The following is a 20,642-nucleotide window of genomic DNA, read 5'->3' on the forward strand; positions in this document are numbered from 1 at the left end:
TAGTGGTCAGAATGATATTTAAAAAAAAAACAAGTCAGAAATGCGAGTGTCAATTTCACCTTAATTAATTGGAGTTGCTTATTGGATGTGGATCAGACAGTTTTTTCGAGGTTCGCCTTGAAAGCTGTGAATATTATCATTTATATTCTTTAATATAAACACTAGTAGGCCCTACTTTTGAGAAATACAAAGGCCTACAGAGTCCAAAGAGGGTATTAGAAATAATCTATTACTTTTTTATTGAGTGTACCTATTTAACGGTTTTACCTAATTAGCATAATTAATACTAATCAAATACTAATTTGCGTAATGTTTTTTTTTTTTTACAAATTTTTCAAACTTTGTATTCAGTATAACTAAACAAATACCATCTATGTGCCTGCCAATTTCCATGTAAATATCTTGAAAAATAGAAAAGTAATTAAGGAAAAACATTTGATCTCATTCATTAATGAGGCCCATTTTGGACCATGTGATCCTCATACAGAATATTACAGCAGTTTTCTAAAAATTAAGCTGTTTTTTTCAATCTTTGATTTGTAATATCTCAAGAACGGATAGACATATTTTAATTCTGTAAAAAGTTTGTTGTTCTGTATTCAATTCTGAATTCAACGAGAGCAGTTTCAAGCAATTTGGATTGAATTTGAATTTTCACATGATATACCTACACTGGATAACTTGCTGCTGTGTGAATAGTCACATCAAGTCACGAGCCACACAAACTCCTGATTTCACATGTGCAGGCTCTATGGCTGAAAGTCAATCATAAGAAGATTCATATCCAAGGCAAACTGTCCAACACCACACTGGTATTTTACATCAACTACCAGCAGCCACAAAATTCCCAACAATGCTGAGGTGGCCAAACAAGCCATGGAATTGTGCAGATGCATAATACTGTCTGAGAGCTGCATACCTACCTGTATTTCACAGCAAGCCTGTAGCCAGGGGGCTTTACAAATCCAAAAGAAGCTAGTTCAGTTAATTTGGAAACTTTTGTTAACAGAAAGTCTAACATTTACATCACGTGAATTGTTATAGTACGTCCTAGTGTATCATATTTGTCGGCTGTCCATCGCTAGTCATGATGACTGCTTCATTAGGATGCGCAGAAACGCAGATGGGCCGTGAGGCCTGCATCTGAGCAACAGAGTAATCTGCAGTGGCCGAGCTGCCATGGAATGTCTGGCTTCGTGAGCTCTCACATACTATTCTCCTCTCCTAATGAAGCGCCTTGCACAGTAAGGTAAGACAAACGATGTCATGCCCCCATCGTGTTGTCTCTCTGGACCTCCAGACCTGATGCCAAGTGGCGCACAAAAGTGCCACAGACCTGACGGGTATGGAAGTTGCCCCGCAGTGACAACTGATTTGCCGAGTGATGCCATCCACTGGCCATTTGAGTGGCTCTTCCGCATGCCATCTGGTGGTGTGCCATTGACCCTGTTGGGTTCATCTGCCACAATGCACCAAAAAGCACCCTGCTGCCAGCGCCTTATTGGTGATGTACTATTTAACCCATAGCTGGACCCAGGCAGGTGCTACCACTCCGGGTCAGGGCAGACCCGAGACCATCATATGGTCTTGACTGAAAACAAGGTACCTGTTATATGTCTGTCTACCTTGAGAATGCAGTCAGCATGGATGGCAACTGAAAGGGTACATAGAGTGGGGTTCAAAATCTGAGACCACACTGAAAATATGGATTTTTTTAATATATTTATATTTAAAACTGGAAATAAACAAGTTTTAAAATGTGAAAAATTCTCAAACAAAAAAAGGACGTGCAACATTTTGACTATTCAATATTTCTAAGTGACTTAAAATTTAAGCAAATTTGTGATACTGACCATATTAATCCCTTTGTACAAAAGGTCTTATCCCTGCCATGGAAGCACATATTCAAATGACACCAATGTATTTGATCTATCATAGATCATCAGGTTTAACACAAACTTGTGAAGTCTGTCAGTTCAAGTACACACTGCCATTAAAGCAGAAAACGTGGACATACCAAATACTAAGCAGAGGTGGACAAAGTACCCAACTTCATTACTTAAGCCAAAGTACAGATCCCACTGATCAAATGTGACTCCGATACAAGTGAAAGCTGTCCAGTCAAATTTTTACTTAACTTAAAAGTGCTGAAGTACTTGCTTTTAAAAATACTTAAAGGTCTCATTGCATCGTCTCATCTCATCTCATCTCATTATCTCTAGCCGCTTTATCCTTCTACAGGGTCGCAGGCAAGCTGGAGCCTATCCCAGCTGACTACGGGCGAAAGGCGGGGTACACCCTGGACAAGTCGCCAGGTCATCACAGGGCTGATAGACATAGACACAGACAACCATTCACACTAACATTCACACCTACGGTCAATTTAGAGTCACCAGTTAACCTAACCTGCATGTCTTTGGACTGTGGGGGAAACCGGAGCACCCGGAGGAAACCCACGTGGACACGGGGAGAACATGCAAACTCCACACAGAAAGGCCCTCGCCGGCCCCAGGGCTCGAACCCAGGACCTTCTTGCTGTGAGGCGACAGCGCTAACCACTACACCACCGTGCCGCCCTCATTGCATCGTTTTTTCATTAATTGTGCGGTGGCCTCTAGTATGAATGAATGCCCTGTGAGCCAGTTTTGGTGAAAAAAAATGCTGTGGTTCTCCTGTTTCAGGCTGTTCTAGTTTGGTGGAGGAGTGGGTGGCGGTAGAACGACAGGATTTCAGCTCTTACTCATTAATATTCATGACATGTAAACGTATTACCTCTGATTGGCTAACAGCACTGTGATGCTACCTCCAGTGGGTCAGAACAAGCAGATGTGGGCGTCTTTGTAAAAACTGTTTTGATTGGCTATTATGGTCTCGACATCGATGTTTTCACCAATAACAATGTAGATAACACGAATTTTACATCACATTCAGCGAGATTTAAACGAGACTAAAGATGACGACTTACAAATAATGTGTAAACATCATTGGAGTTAATAAAGTTTGAACAGCATGAAGGAACATACCCCAACCCCCCGAAATTAATTTAAAAAAATTCTCAATGGATTTGGCATAATATAAAAAGGTCGTTTTTTACTCAGAAAAAGCGGAAATCCACCGAAAAGCGGAAAACTCTCATCCCTGCCTAGCTTGTGACCATGTCATGCATGCTAACGTGGAGAATATGAACATGCTATTTTGTAACAAAAACCTTCGAACAAAAAGTTCGTTTTACTTACAGCTTGTGAGCTGGTGGTCGATCGTCTTTGACGGTACAGATCCAAGTATTAAAAACAACCTCGAAGCAAAACCACTACCGAACACGGGCGATTGCTCTAAGACAACGAGGGAGGCTCAGCCTCCTCTAAAAATGACGAACATCGAATCATAGAAATATATGTGCTCAACCCAACTACAGTGCGAAATCATTCCGTTATAACTTTCCCCAGTTCGCCTAATGTGTGCGTGAGTTTTTCCCCCTCGTGACAGTGCGATGCAGCGCAGCCTCAGTGGACTTCAATGGCATTGGGAGGTCTGCGCTTTCAATCTCAAAAGGCAAGATGGTTATTGGACAAATACTGCGAAAATGCCCGCCCACAGAGTCTCACGGACTCCCAGCCTCAGTGGACTTCAACGGCATTTGGGAGCTATGCGCTTTTCAATCTCAAAATGCAAGATGGTTATTGGACAAATACTGCGAAAATGCCCACCTACGGACTCCGAGCCTCACATGGGAGGGACATGGCAGTTTCCGCGAGGAGACTGGTGATTGGTGAAAGCGGCCAGATATTTTCTTTGATTGACAGCTCGTTTCAACTATAGACAGGCAGCGGTGAATTTCAGTTCAGTCCCATGCGGATTCGCAAGTGCTGTGGTGTATTGTAAGAGATCAGCTTACATTTCGATTTCATTCATTACATACGGTTTCTACCAGCTTTTTTAGTTTGTATATATTTTCATTGTAAATAAAGTGTAAATATAGTGTTGTCAAGTTTGCTTTCTTAGTTCCAGGAATTTTGTTTATTTGAGTGACTGAACTTGAACTTGAGGGGGCTAGTCAGCTAGCAAGAAAGCTGCGCACGGATGCCAAGCATTGCTGATTTAATTTTGGCGAAGCCATTTGCCAGTCTTCCTTTCGAGGAAAAAATTAAAATTAAAGAGCAGGGTAGACCAACGCCTCAAATTGACTTGGTGAAAAAGGTAGGGAATAATACTCGTTCCTTTCAGCTCTCCTGGTATGAGAAAGTGAATTGGCTAACAGCAAGTGACCCACATCAACAACAGTAAATAGGCTACTTTAGTAATATGTCATGGATGGACCAAAAATATAGAATCTATTTAAAATGTTTATGCTGAGTATATTATATTGGAATATATATTTTTCTGGATATGAATCAAACACAGCTACAATTTGGAAAACATTTTTAAACAAAAACACAGCCGAGAACATTTCACACTACAGACCTGGATTAAAAGTGAACGGTTATCAAAATTGTCAATAAAACATTTCTCAGTCAAAATAAGTAAAATATAGGGAAAGTGTCATTGAATGCTGAGGTTCCTGACAAAGAGCTGCTTTCAATAATCACTTTTTAAACAACATGCCACAATTTTAAAACATAAAATGTTAAAATATTTGAACAACACCACCATCATGTATATTGGACAGTAGGCTAATGGGCCAAAAGAACCTGTTATTTCACAGTTTGTGACCCTGCCAACAATCAGCCAGATCAGAGGCAAGAGTATGGGCAAAACTGATGTGTTTTTTCTTTTTTCTTTTAAAATCTGGAAATCTCATAACCGACCAGCCTCCCCTGTTTGAAAGACTACCAGCCGCCACTGCTACTGAAGGCACCGAAGTTTGGAAAGTCACTGTAGTTGAAATGATCAGAACACAGTACTAATGCTGCATTATACTTCGCTGGTGGTGTTCCAAAGATAAATCCCAACCATTTCTTCTTCAGCTCTTCTATCTTGCAACGTTGCTCCGCTTAGGTTTCGTTTCTGTCGGTGGCTCCAGCCCAACTTTGGACGCTCATAACTCGGGCAGGGGAGGTCCCAGCCTCCCCAAACTTGGCAGCCAGCGACCTCTGCCCTCTCCCCAACGAACCAGCGCTGCCAGGGCAGGCTAGCCCCGCGCCTCAGGACGTAATTCACCCCGAGGCAAGCCGCAGTGCTCCGCTTAGGTTTCGTTTCTGTCGGCGGCTCCAGCCCGACTTTGGACGCTCGTAACTCGCGCAGGGGAGGTCCCAGCCTCCCCAAACATGCAACGTTGATGTGTTACTGCCACAAATAACACAGGCATGAACTTGTTCAGACATGTTTTCAACTTGCTGTTAGGTCTTCTTTGTTAGCTACTGACGAGATGGGCTCTGCTATCTCTCCTCGCGCTTAAATCTGAACTTTCTTCCCGTGGGCAGTCGCAAGCCAAGGTGGGCGAGGCCATGAATACTAATTTTTGAAGTGACGCAAGTTCGTAGGGCTTTTTCAGATCTGCTCGTTTTTCCGACTATTTTCTTTCATAAGCTAATACAGGGAATGAGAGTAGAATTACATTTTCACATGCAGCATATGCAACTCAGAGTGAACTATGGTATTTCAAAAAGAGCCAGTATTAAATGTTTTTGGTGGAAAGGCACCTTTAAGTATTTTAGAAAAGAAAGATTTCTACATTCTGTTTATTTGGCAAGATTATGCTAAAACCTATTTCTGAAAGGACTTCAAATAAGTTAACGTTATTCATGTTAGCATAACTCCGTTTTTACATGCTAACTAACAGTTAACTAACTGTGTAAATGTTAGCCGTGGACAAGGCTACGGCAACTTGGTGGGCAAATCCATAGAAAGTAATTTGACTAACCAGACTGCGTAGCTATTGCAACATTAATCACTAGCTCTAAAAGCACAGACAACTTCGTTGCAAGCTTTCTCTTGGAATAAAACATTTATATACCTCAATATGCTTCTGCAGGTTGGACAGCGAGTTTTTGTAGGCCGTGATGTGGTTCGTTTTAGGTAAACAAAGCAAACATTTAAAACAAAATTAACCTTTAATCCTTTCAGAAAACTGAAACATGGGTTCTAGGTATGGCCATGGGTGCGTACATTCCCCAGAAGAACCACCTCCTTCCATTCTGACATCAACTGATCGTGTTAAATAATGCTGCGGAGACATAAGTGAACTTGATTTTATACAGCCTATGGACGTGACCTGAACTTAGTGATTAATGATAGGCTGTCTCAGTGTCACCTGTGAAAAAAAAATAAAAAATCACGTTTTAGAAAAGAAAAAAAAATCCACTTTCAAATCTGTTTCATAGTAACGAGTAATGAGGACCTTGACAGAAATGTAGTGGAGTGAAAAGTACAGTATTTGCCTTTCAAATGTAGTGAAGTTAAAGTCATAAGTTTAAAAAAAAAATACCCAAGTAAAGCACAGATACTCAAAAAGTGTACTTAAGTCCAGTACTCAAGTAAATGTACTTCGTTACTGTCCACCTCTGATACTAAGACACATTGACATTCATGGAAATATTTCTAAAATTCAACAACTAAAGCTGTTGCTGATAATATTATTTGTAATATAAACATTAGTGGAGGCAGCACAGTGGTTAGCACTGTCACCTCACAGCAAGAAGGTTCTGGGTTCAAGCTCAGCAACCGACAGGAGCCTTTCTGTGCGGAGTTTGCATGTTCTCCCCGTGTCTGCGTGGGTTTCCTCCGGGTGCTCCGGTTTCCCCCACAGTCCAAAGACATGCAGGTTAGGTTAACTGGTGGCTCTAAATTGACCGTAGGTGTGACTGTGAGTGTGAATGGTTGTTTGTCTCTGTGTCAGCCCTGTGATGATCTGGCGACTTGTCCAGGGTGTACCCCACCTCTCGCCCATAGTCAGTTGGGATAGGCTCCAGCTTGCCTGCGACCCTGCACAGGACAAGCGGTTACAGATAATGGATGGATGGATGGATGAACGGCCCTTAGGTGTTAAATTGAAAAACAAGCTCAACAGAAGAATTTTCACTGGTGGTCTTAGACTTTTGGACCCCGTTGTCGGTTGCATCGGATCAAACGGACTCAAACTGACACCAAAAAAAATTCCTTCACATTTTGTCACGTAGATGAGAAAAGAAGCTGCTGTGGGGTCTGAGTGCATTTTGCAAAGTGAACACAAGCAAGTTTATTACTGGATTTAGGAAAGGGAAAACAGACCACTGTCAGTCTATCTCAAGCAGATCTTTATGTAGACACCCTTTTCAGTTGCAGGCAGAAGCAGGGCAGATCTAAAAGCTCAAACTCGGCAGCATCCATAAGGCACTGTTGGAAGACCCAACTCACTGAACAGAGACAGCAAAGTAATACTTTAAACCAAGATTATTATTCAGAATTATTTAATATGTTTATTGTATTGTTGTACATGGAATGGCCATATTTAACATCCTGTTGTAAATATAGCTGATCTTAATGGACAACAATTTAACATGGATAGTGAAGAAACGGTACACTCCAGTGCCAATCAAATGCATTAAATTAATCTGGGAGACATTACAGAAGTCATAAATTACATTTCTGAAACTATATTTATACACGTCATAACAGAGTTGGGAGATTAATCAAAAGCACTGTGTGATCAAAGCAGTAACCTCCATCAATAAAACACCATGAAATTAAGTAGTTCCTATTCGTAAAACAATGAATGATCTCTTTCATGATCACTTCTTAAACATTATTCTAAAGATGGAGTCTGTGTAATTTTACATAAATCACACTATTCAAGGAGATTTTTTTTTTACTTTCTCAACTAAAGCAGTGGTGAAATACGAAACAGTGAGACAGTAATGCTTAACAAGCACATTCTCATCAAATTTCTGCAACTTCCATGAAATCAAACACCATCATAAGAAATGTACAAAGTATTATTCAGTTCTAGTTACATAGCTTGGCGATTCTTCCCCAGACTCTTCTCTATGCTGTCGATGACCTCCACCGCGGCTTGAGGGATTCTGGTCCCGGGCCCAAAAATACAACAAACACCAGACTCGTACAAAAACTCGTAGTCCTGTATGACACATGATGGAAATATATAGCTATTCGTTTGAAATAAAGCAGGAATATTTCTAAGTACTCCATTTCTGCAGAAACAGTCACAAGAGGATATGCAATACATCCCGACTTTCTTTGACTTTTCACAGGCATCAAATTCTAACTTTGTTTATATTTGCAAAATACAATTAAGGTGGTCAGTAAAACTATTGAAAATCTTTTCTTTGTACTTTTGTCAGTTAATGACAGTCAGGTTCACATGAATTAATAAAATCACAGATTTTTGTTTTTACTGCATTTTGGAAAATATCCCAACTTTTCTGGAAATGAGGTTGTACTACTGTATATACTGTACGGGTAAGCAGTTGGGGGTGAGGTGCCTTGCTCAAGGGCACTTCAGCCATTCCTGCTGGAATCGAACCAGTGACCTTTTGGTCCCAAATTTGCTTCTATAACAATTAGGCCACGGCTTCCCCCTATTACTGTAATCACTGTTACTGTTGTTGCTGTTTTGACGCCGACATCTAGATATTACTAATTTTTCAGTCAAATTTTGTTTATCTATAGTTGCTCACCTACAGGAAAAGAACTACTGCTATCGAGCACTTGCATGTGACGTCACAGCCGATCCAGATTGTAACAGACGCCATCTTGTCGGTCAAACGCCATATTTCCGCCTTCTACTTCTACCTTTTCTTCTGGAAAACCCTACTATATACAATTCTACTACAACGGCTGCGGCTACAAGCTCTCCCTACCTGTGCACGTTTTTTATGTTTTTTGTGTGTATTTTTGCGTGTTGTTCGTCTGTACCGGACTTCAATATCCACTACAACCGTATGGACTTACTGGACATTGGTTTCCAGCAGAAAATGATGGTTTGTAGCGATTTCCATCGCATGCACAAGATTCCGGACGAGATAGCGAGACCAGCAGGGTCTCCGTGGATTGTTATCGGAAGCAAAGCGAAGGAGGCGGCGTCGGGAGCAGAAGCAAAAGCGAGGCTGCAGGCAGAGCCGGCCTGTTGACTAAGCTCAGAAAACAGCTACTCAAATCTCCACTGCTAAGCCTCTATCTCTCCAACACCAGATCCATGGTAAACAAGACGGACGATTTGGAATTACAGCTGGAATTACCTTATTCTATTCTATTCTATAATCGGCTGGTCAGTGCTATACTCAATACTTAAGTGACTTACCCGTCCAATGAGGATTATTTTCTTGTTTACAAGATGCCACATCTGAGTCGCTGACAAATCCTGAATTTCTGTAAAGATAACTGTGCAGAGATTTATAAGCATGCAGTGCTTCACCACTGAACAGCGAGGGAAAGTTAATGAGGTAATTATACACGTCTGGGTATTCCGCTGGCAGTTCAACATCCACTGACACGGTTGTGAAAACTCCGTCCGGTAAGCCATAAGGGTCACTAATCTGTAGATCGTTTATTTTAGACATATATCTAGTTATCTGTTCATTAGAAAAATGAGCCGTGTAGTCCGTCGGTTGATATTGATCCATTCTGTACACGAGTGCAGCAGTATTCAGCTGTGTTTTTTACCGACAAGATGGCGGCTGTGTACTTTCCGGTCACGTGACTGCAAGATCTCTATAGTAGCAGTAACCAGAACATCAAGGACGTAGTGGCTCATCTGGCCTTCCATCAGAACAACCATGACGACCAAAACATCAAACAGAACTGAAATGTGACAATGTGAGAGAGGACCAACCTCCACGACAAACTGTTTACAACAAGAAAATCAACAAAGGACTAAATTCTGTTCCCCAAGGGAAGATCGGCCCAAAACATCGATCAGAACTGAATTTGCATGATAAATGAGAGAGGAGATACAATTCGGGTCAGAAGAAAATGTGTTAAACTGACTTAATTACTAATTTGTGAGCAAAAAATTGACAATACAATGACCAAGTGTTGTGCACAAGGTCTAGTTCTTTCAAATCAAACAATCAGAACTGAAATCCACTGAGAACTGAGGGAGAAGACACGATTTAACTGAAAATGAACAAAGTTGTAAACAAATCATTTACAACAAGAAAATCAACAAACGGCCAAGTTTTGTTTCCTGAGGGAAGCTCTACCCAAAACATCGATCAGAACTGAAATCGGGTGAGAACTGTGAGAGAAGATACAATTCTAATGAGAAGCTCCAAAATTCGTGAAGTTGACCTAATTAGCAGTTTGTTAGGAAAAATTTGACAATACAATGACCGAGTGCTGTACAGAATGACTAGTTCTTTCAAATAAAACAATCAGAACTGAAATCTACTGAGAATAGAGGTTGGAGATATGGTTTAACTGAAAATAAACAAAGTTGTAAACAAATTGTTTACAACAGGAAAATCAACAAACAAATGACCAAGGTTTGTTCCTCAAGGGAAGATCTACCCAAAACATCGATCAGAACTGAAATCGGATGAGAAACGAGAGGCGATACAATTCTAATGAGCGACCTGGAAAATTCATTAATTTGGCCTAATTACTAACTCGTGAGCAAAAAAATTTGACCAAGTTTTGAGCGGAGTGATGAGTTCTTTCAAACAAAACAAGAAGACAGAGTCATCTATATCCCCCGCCCTATATACCAACTATATATCACGTTTCAAGATATTATTTGTCACATTTTTCAAGTTCTGCTGCAGGAACCCAACCCTACCTCTTCACACGGACCTCAGCAGCCCATGGCATAAACCCACCGGACCTTTGGTCCAGGTGGGCTAAAAATTCTAATTTCTCACATTTCTTAGTATCAAAAAGGCACATATACATTACTTAACACATATACCAACTTTCAAGACCATACCACTCATAGTTTTCAAGTTCTGCTCTGGAAACAAAACCTACCCCTAAGACTAACCTGAGAGACGAAGTCTGAAATTGTTTCCATGGAAACATGAAAAATTTAAATTTCTCAAATGTCTTAGCATGAAAAGGCACATCTACATCACCTTGTTAACATGTAGACCAAGTTTCAAATCCATATCATGAATAGTTTTGGATATATTGCTCTGAGAAACTAAGTCAAAATCTATTTTTTTACGTAAAAATTTGAAAAATACTTTTTTTTCAAAAATCCAAAATAGCAAAAGGGACCAATTCACATGTTGCTTGATATGTATATAAAGTTTCATGAAGATATCTTCAGTAGTTTTAAAGATATGGCCCGGAAACAAAAACGTGACCGGACGGACGGAACCTGTTTCTATATCCCCCGCCGAACTTCGTTTGGGTGGGGGATAACAATCGGAATGGAAATCCGTGGAGAATTGATGGAAGAGATACGATTTAACTAAATTGTGGACGATAAACAGACAATGGACGCCACGCCATGGCAGCAGCTCGTCTGCCTTATGGCCAGATGAGATAATAATTATTATAATATATCACTGTGTGCTGTTAATTAGCACCCGTAATAATAAAAAATAAAAGCAAGCCTTTTTTGCATCCATAGTAATCTGTACCTATAACATGATCATTTTTATTATTTTTTTTCCACAAGTGGGGTGAAAACTGGTAGTGTTCATGGAGCAACAGAAGATATAATTTGTTTCACCATATAATTCACTAAATTGTTTGAATTATGCTCACTGCCATTGTTGATCTGTTAGCAAGACAAGAACAGGAAGTGAATTTTGAAAAGTGCTCAGCTAAACTAAGGAAAACCAATATTGCTCCATATACTGTGCAGTGTTTCATCAATAATCTGTGAAGTGAGACACTGTGATGGATGTTATGAGACAAACCCTGGAAAGAGAGTCCAAATCAAAACTAATCATTCTAGACTCACTGCCCGGTCTGTTTATTACTGCCTGTTTAGACAGTCATGTCTCACCTGGGGAGGGATGACTCCGCCGCAAATGACCAGGATATCTGGCCGGTTTAGACTACGCAGTTCCTTAATGAGCTCGGGAACGAGGGTCTTGTGTCCGGCTGCCAGTGTGCTGACCCCGACGCAATGCACATCTGCATCCACGGCCTGCTGAGCCACTTCTCGTGGAGTCTGACATGGTGAAAACGACAGAACACAGTGAGACAGAACATAGGCATCACAGAGCTTTTGTCTGACCTTCACACCCACAGACTGGTTGAGTAAATGAAGCTCATTCTCTGATGATTCTTTCTCCATGGGGGTCTAACATACCGGTATACAATTAGGTCCATAAATATTTGGACAGAGACAACATTTTTCTAATTTTGGTTCTGTACATTACCACAATGAATTTTGAACAAAACAATTCAGATGCAGTTGAAGTTCAGACTTTCAGCTTTAATTGGGTGGGTTGAACAAAATGATTGCATAAAAATGTGAGGAACTAAAGCATTTTTTAAAACACAATCCCTTCATTTCAGGGGCTCAAAAGTAATTGGACAAATTAAATAATTGTAAATTCTAATACTTGGTTGAAAACCCTTTGTTGGCAATGACTGCCTGAAGTCTTGAACTCCTGGACATCACCAGACGCTGTGTTTCCTCCTTTTTAATGCTCTGCCAGGCCTTTACTGCAGCGGTTTTCAGTTGCTGTTTGTTTGTGGGCCTTTCTGTCTGAAGTTTAGTCTTTAACAAGTGAAATGCATGCTCAATTGGGTTGAGATCAGGTGACTGACTTGGCCATTCAAGAATATTCCACTTCTTTGCTTTAATAAACTCCTCGGTTGCTTTGGCTTTATGTTTTGGGTCATTGTCCATCTGTATTATGAAACGCCGACCAATCAGTTTGGCTGCATTTGGCTGGATTTGAGCACACAGTATGTCTCTGAATACCTCAGAATTCATCCGGCTGCTTCTGTCCTGTGTCACATCATCAGTAAACACTAGTGACCCAGTGCCACTGGCAGCCATGCATGCCCGAGCCATCACACTGCCTCCGCCGTGTTTTACAGATGATGTGGTATGCTTTGGATCATGAGCTGTACCACGCCTTCACCATATTTTTTTTCTTTCCATCATTCTGGTAGAGGTTGATCTTGGTTTCATCTGTCCAAAGAATGTTCTTCCAGCACTGTTCTGGCTTTTTTAGATGTTTTTTTAGCAAAGTCCAATCTAGCCTTTTTATTCTTGAGGCCAACATTTCTGCGATCATCCACCACTGTTGTCTTCTGTGAGTGTCCAGGTCTTTTTGCATTGATGAGTTCACCAGTGCTTGCTTTCTTTCTCAGGATGTACCAAACTGTAGATTTTGCCACTCCTAATATTGTAGCAATTTCTCGGATGTTTTTTTTCTGTTTTCGCAGCTAAGGATGGCTTATTTCACCTGCATGGAGAGCTCCTTTGACCGCATGTTTTCTTCACAGCAAAATCTTCCAAATCACCACACCTCAAATCAACTCCAGGCCTTTTATCTGCTTAATTGAGAATGACATAATGAAGGAATTGCCCACACCTGCCCATGAAATAGCCTTTGAGTCAATTGTCCAATTACTTTTGGTCCCCTGAAAAACAGGGTGGCACATGTTAAGGAGCTGAAACTCCTAAACCCTTCATTCAATTTTAATGTGGATACCCTCAAATGAAAGCTGAAAGTCTGGACCTTATGTCCATTATATAACTATAACTTGAATATGTTTCAGTAAACAGGTAAAAAAAAAAAAGAAGAAAATTTGTGTCAGTGTCCAAATATATATGGACCTAACTGTATATGCCTGGGTCAAAGTTCAAAGAACAAGGAGGTATCATTTTTAAAAAAGGGAACAGCTTTTCCTAATCTTTGAGTGGTTGTTAGCTTTTGTCTGATGCATCTTAAAAGGGTGCAACAATACAAAGTAGATCGAGACTGTGACTAAGGTCACAGTAATTTGAGCTAGCTGTTACAAACCTGGACGTCTGGTCACTGTACCCTATAGATCTGGAACGGTAAGAGATAGAGAATGACGCTTAGTGAGGAAAAGTTGTGCCCTGCCACCCTGAACAAAATAAAAAAAAAACAACAACAAAAAAAATACCACAATAGTGCTCTGAGAGCACAATATCCCCCGCTGGCAACTATGCTATAACTCTGGTAAAATATGACTGAACTGAACAAAATTACAATATGCGTATTACTGACATAACAAAGAATCTTGCCAACTTTCATGAAGTTCCTTCAAAAATTGTGAGAGGAGTTGATTTCACAGAAAGTGAGTATTCTTCCCAGGACGGACGGACAGACAGACAGACAGACAGACAGACATCACGACGAAATTCGGGCCTTTCGGCTAGCGGGGGATAAAAACTTTTTGCCAAATTGCATGAAATTCCTCCAAAAATTGTGAGAGGAGTTGATTTCAGAAGGTGAGTACTCTTCCCAGGACAGACAGATGGACATCGCCATGACATCCGGGCCTTTCAACCAGCAGGGGATAAAAAACTTTTTGCCAAATCACATAAAATTCCTCCAAAAATTGTGAGGGAAGTTGAGTTCAGAAAGCAAGCACACCTTGATGAAATTGCCAAGTACACGTTTGTTAATAATCAAGGGCATAACTCTGGTAAAATTTGCCCAAATTAAACGAAATTTCAAAATGCGTACAACTGTCATATAACAATGCCTTTTGTCAAGTTTCGTGAAATTCCTCCAAAAATTGTGAGAGGAGTTGATTTCAGAAGGAAAACACACTCTCGTGAAATTGTCAAAGTATAATTTTGTGAATCAAGGGCTGTAACTCTGGTAAAATGTGACCAAATTTAACGAAATTACAATATGCATAGTACCGACATATGTCTCTTGTCAAGTTTCATGAAATTCCTCCCAAAATTGTGAGAGGAGTTGATTTCAGAAAGTGAGCACCCTTTCTTGAGACGGACAGAGGGACGGACAGACATCACCATGACATAATCCTCCTTCGGGGTTTTCAGTCAGCGGGGGATAAAAAAAAAAAAACTGAGTGGAAAAGTCATGGAAATTGACAGAGTTATAAGTGATTGAAAAAAATCCCGTTTTTCATGGATCATTTTAGATCAGTGATCCAGATCACCACCAAAAGTCAAAACAACGTATTTCAGCCCAGAGGTATTCTTTATGTGAAATTTGGTGATGACTGGTTGAAAACTGAGGGAGAAATAACGTCCTAAAAAACATTAGGATAATAATAATAATAATAATAATAATAATAATAATAATAAGGGGCAGCACGGTGGTGTAGTGGTTAGCGCTGTCGCCTCACAGCAAGAAAGTCCGGGTTTGAGCCCCGTGGCCAGCGAGGGCCTTTCTGTACAGAGTTTGCATGTTCTCCCCGTGTCTGCATGGGTTTCCTCCGGGTGCTCCAGTTTCCCCCACAGTCCAAAGACATGCAGGTTAGGTTAACTGGTGACTCTAAATTGACCGTAGGTGTGAATGTGAGTGTGAATGGTTGTCTGTGTCTATGTGTCAGCCCTGTGATGACCTGGCGACTTGTCCAGGGATTGTCCCCGCCTTTCGCCCGTAGTCAGCTGGGATAGGCTCCAGCTTGCCTGCGACCCTGTAGAACAGGATAAAGCGGCTAGAGATAATGAGATGACATGAGATAATAATAAGAGGCGGGCGGGCGGCACGGTGGTGTAGTGGTTAGCGCTGTCGCCTCACAGCAAGAAGGTCCGGGTTTGAGCCCCGTGGCCAGCGAGGGCCTTTCTGTGCGGAGTTTGCATGTTCTCCCCGTGTCCGCATGGGTTTCCTCCGGGTGCTCCGGTTTCCCCCACAGTCCAAAGACATGCAGGTTAGGTTAACTGGTGACTCTAAATTGACCGTAGGTGTGAATGTGAGTGTGAATGGTTGTCTGTGTCTATGTGTCAGCCCTGTGATGACCTGGCGACTTGTCCAGGGTGTACCCCGCCTTTCGCCCGTAGTCAGCTGGGATAGGCTCCAGCTTGCCTGCAACCCTGTAGGACAGGATAAAGTGGCTAGAGATGAGATAATAAGAGGAAGAAGAATAAAGTAGAAAGATCCTGAGTGAGAGTAACAATTTGCACCAGGGCTGCTGCGCAAATTAAAAAAAAAAAAAAAAATCTAATTCAACATGATACAGTGGTGTCATGATCCGATATATTTTTGATACAGCAAAATGAGTCCTGCCTGAATGTGTTCCTTAGGTTTTCATTTTCAGTTGACAACATGGCGGCATGGTGGTGTAGTGGTTAGCGCTGTCGCCTCACAGCAAGAAGGTCCTGGGTTCGAGCCCCGGGGCCGGCGAGGGCCTTTCTGTGTGGAGTTTGCATGTTCTCCCCGTGTCCACGTGGGTTTCCTCCGGGTGCTCCGGTTTCCCCCACAGTCCAAAGACATGCAGGTTAGGTTAACTGGTGACTCTAAATTGACCGTAGGTGTGAATGTGAGTGTGAATGGTTGTCTGTGTCTATGTGTCAGCCCTGTGATGACCTGGCGACTTGTCCAGGGATTGTCCCCGCCTTTCGCCCGTAGTCAGCTGGGATAGGCTCCAGCTTGCCTGCGACCCTGTAGAAGGATAAAGCGGCTAGAGATAATGAGATGAGATGAGTTGACAACATTAAACATAATAACAGTTCAATAATTGAAACCTGACAACAACAGTGTTTGTGTCAACCGTTCAGGGGTGGGTTTCCCGAAAGCCTCTTAAGGCCAAGAGAGTCTTAAATGACCTCTTAAGATCCATCATCAAGCTAAGGTGATTTTCCTGAACAACATCGTAGCCCAAGTAGTCCTTTAGTTTGCTCGGAATTTACGAGGGACCACGGACCACTTGTTCAAAACAAAGAGCGACTCGCTCACAGCCAAATACACAGACTGCACACACGCCTCCGAGGGACTCTCACAGTCAACGGGGGAAACTGGTGTTGAACCTGCTGGCGGTGTTTAATTATTTTTCTTGTACATTGCAAGGACATCGAGTTAATTATTAAATAAATATACGCAAAATGGGGCGGCATGGTGGTGTAGTGGTTAGCGCTGTCGCCTCACAGCAAGAAGCTCCGGGTTCGAGCCCCGTGGCCGGCGAGGGCCTTTCTGTGCAGAGTTTGCATGTTCTCCCCGTGTCCGCGTGGGTTTCCTCCGGGTGCTCCGGTTTCCCCCACAGTCCAAAGACATGCAGGTTAGGTTAACTGGTGACTCTAAATTGACCGTAGGTGTGAGTGTGAATGGTTGTCTGTGTCTATGTGTCAGCCCTGTGATGACCTGGTGACTTGTCCAGGGTGTACCCCGCCTTTTGCCCGTAGTCAGCTGGGATAGGCTCCAGCTTGCCTGCGACCCTGTAGGACAGGATAAAGCGGCTAGAGATAATGAGATGAGATGAATATACGCAAAACATTATGAATATATTTCAATATGTTATGGAATTACATATGGATACCGGAACGTCACACTGATATCGCCACATTTTTAATAAAATTTAACTCCGTTAGGCAAATGATCATTGAATTTAGTGTCATAAATGAGACACATTTCTGCACCTGTAACAGTGTGTGTGTATGTACGAGAGAGAGAGGCTTTGATCTGTCTCTCCCTAAGGAAGTGTGTATATAAGGAGGTTGAATTGACCTCTTAGGTAGAGACAGATCAAAACCTCTCTCTCTGCACGCGCACATATAATGAAGAACATTGCTAACTTGGCATTGTGGATAATAGTTGAAATAATCCTGTCTTGTATTTAAGTAACAGTGAAATGAGCGGGCATGGGGAACACCTTTACTTCATTATTTCATTTATTATTTGCTCATTCTTTCGTGTGAACATTTATTCATTTAATTAAAAAAAAACATGCTTGGAATAAAAAATATTGACCAAAAAATGTAAAAGTACTTTAAATTATTAATTATCACATTATATATGTAATGCTTAATGATGATACAATATACTAACATATTTTAAAGACTTTATAGTTCACAGAGGTGGACAAAGTACCCAACTTCATTACTTAAGTCAAAGTACAGATCCCACTGATCAAATGTTACTCCGATACAAGTGAAAGTTGTCCAGTCAAATTTTTACTTGAGTACTGAAGTACTTGCTTTTAAAGTATGTTTTCTGTCAACGCATTGTTGTATTATTGCCACAGCGCTTACAAACCCTCATGCCGTTACCAAAGACAGAAATGTGAATTCACAAAACGAACGCATGCTGTACCATCATGGTGGTTTAACGTTAAGCTAGCTAGTCAGTGAAGCTCCACCTGACATGCTAGCAAACTCTTTTCAAACTCGAAATCATATTGGGTAGCTAACGCTGCTAGAAAAGAAAGATTTCTACATTGTTTATTTGGCAAGATTATGCTAAAACATATTTCTGAAAGGACTTCAGATAAGTTAACGTTATTCATGTTAGCGTAACTCCGTTTTTACATGCTAACTAACAGTGTCCAAGTTAACTAGCTATGTGTTAATGTTAGCCGTGGACAAGGCTACGACAACTTGGCTGGCAAATCCACAGAAAGTCATTTGACTAACCAGACTGCATAGCTATTGCAACATTATCGCTAGCTCTAAAAGCACAGACAACTTCATTGCAAGCTTTCTCTTGGAATAAAGCGTTTATATACCTCAATATGCTTCCGCAGTTTTGCTTGGACGGCGAGTTTTTGTAGGCCGTGATGTGGTTCGTTTTAGGCAAACAAAGCAAACATTTAAAATGAAACAAATCTTTAATCCTTTCAGAAAAGTGAAACATGGGTTCTAGGTATGGCCATGGATGCGTGCATTCCTCAGAAGAACCGCCTCCTTCCATTCTGCCATCAACTGATCGTGTTAAATAATGCTGCGGAGAAATCAATGCACTTGATTTTATACAGTCTGTGGATGTGATGTGACCCTAGTGATTACTGATAGATTCTCTCAGTGTCACCTGCGAAAAAAACAATCACGTTTTAGAAAAGAAAAGGAAAAAAAACACTTTCAAAGCCGCTTCATAGTAACGAGGACGTTGATGGAAATGTAGTGGAGTGAAAAGTACGATATTTGCCTTTCAAATGTAGTGAAGTTAAAGTCATAAGTTTCCAAAAAAATAATAAAGTACAGATACAAAAAGTGTACTTAAAGTCCAGTACTCAAGTAAATGTACTTCATTAGTGTCCACCTCTGATAGTTCATTGTTTTTTGGTAAAAAACAAACACCATGTGACCTCCTTGACTGGACTTAGCAACTACTAATGCCTATATCGGGGACTGCAAAGAAGCTCTTCGTAATGCTGCTCTTTAGACTCCTTTTTACGAGTAAGTTTTGGAAAACCATGTACAGAGACAAAGTTCTTGCTGAAGAGACTCTCTCAACTCTCTCCTTAGCCCTAAAGGGCGACGTTATCAGGAAACCTACCTCAGACTTGTACCATCATACAACCCCGATTCCAAAAAAGTTGGGACAAAGTACAAATTGTAAATAAAAACGGAATGCAATAATTTACAAATCTCAAAAACTGATATTGTATTCACAATAGAACATAGACAACATATCAAATGTTGAAAGTGAGACATTTTGAAATTTCATGCCAAATATTGGCTCATTTGAAATTTCATGACAGCAACACATCTCAAAAAAGTTGGGACAGGGGCAATAAGAGGCTGGAAAAGTTAAAGGTACAAAAAAGGAACAGCTGGAGGACCAAATTGCAACTCATTAGGTCAATTGGCAATAGGTCATTAACATGACTGGGTATAAAAAGAGCATCTTGGAGTGGCAGCGGCTCTCAGAAGTAAAGATGGGAAGAGGATCACCAATCCCCCTAATTCTGCGCCGACAAATAGTGGCGCAATATCAGAAAGGAGTTCGACAGTGTAAAATTGCAAAGAGTTTGAACATATCATCATCTACAGTGCATAATATCATCAAAAGATTCAGAGAATCTGGAAGAATCTCTGTGCGTAAGGGTCAAGGCCGGAAAACCATACTGGGTGCCCGTGATCTTCGGGCCCTTAGACGGCACTGCATCACATACAGGCATGCTTCTGTATTGGAAATCACAAAATGGGCTCAGGAATATTTCCAGAGAACATTATCTGTGAACACAATTCACCGTGCCATCTGCCGTTGCCAGCTAAAACTATAGTTCAAAGAAGAAGCCATATCTAAACACGATCCAGAAGTGCAGATGTCTTCTCTGGGCCAAGGCTCATTTAAAATGGACTGTGGCAAAGTGGAAAACTGTTCTGTGGTCAGACGAATCAAAATTTGAAGTTCTTTATGGAAATCAGGGACGCCGTATCATTTGGACTAAAGAGGAGAAGGACGACCCAAGTTGTTATCAGCGCTCAGTTCAGAAGCCTGCATCTCTGATGGTATGGGGTTGCATTAGTGCGTGTGGCATGGGCAGCTTACACATCTGGAAAGACACCATCAATGCTGAAAGGTATATCCAGGTTCTAGAGCAACATATGCTCCCATCCAGACGACGTCTCTTTCAGGGAAGACCTTGCATTTTCCAACATGACAATGCCAAACCACATACTGCATCAATTACAGCATCATGGCTGCGTAGAAGAAGGGTCCGGGTACTGAACTGGCCAGCCTGCAGTCCAGATCTTTCACCCACAGAAAACATTTGGCGCATCATAAAACGGAAGAGACGACAAAAAAGACCTAAGACAGTTGAACAACTAGAATCCTACATTAGACAAGAATGGGTTAACATTCCTATCCCTAAACTTGAGCAACTTGTCTCCTCAGTCCCCAGACGTTTAC

General features: G+C 41.2%; 1 protein-coding gene across 2 annotated transcripts in view; it reads right to left on the reverse strand.

The window, feature by feature from the left end:
• Window positions 1-7,368: 7,368 nt before the first annotated feature.
• mmut (methylmalonyl CoA mutase) overlaps window positions 7,369-20,642 on the reverse strand; it is a 94,931-nt gene continuing 81,657 nt past the window's right edge. For both annotated transcript variants that reach the window (XM_060917742.1, XM_060917741.1), the window contains exons 12-13: window positions 11,888-12,055; window positions 7,369-8,053 (exon numbers count right to left, since the gene is read on the reverse strand). In XM_060917742.1, coding sequence (XP_060773725.1) covers window positions 7,925-8,053; window positions 11,888-12,055 — 297 coding nt within the window. In that variant the 3' untranslated portion in view covers window positions 7,369-7,924. The remainder of the gene's footprint in view (window positions 8,054-11,887; window positions 12,056-20,642) is intronic.

This window comes from Neoarius graeffei, chromosome 3 (assembly GCF_027579695.1).
Source record: "Neoarius graeffei isolate fNeoGra1 chromosome 3, fNeoGra1.pri, whole genome shotgun sequence".
In the NCBI taxonomy this organism is placed as follows: domain Eukaryota; kingdom Metazoa; phylum Chordata; class Actinopteri; order Siluriformes; family Ariidae; genus Neoarius; species Neoarius graeffei.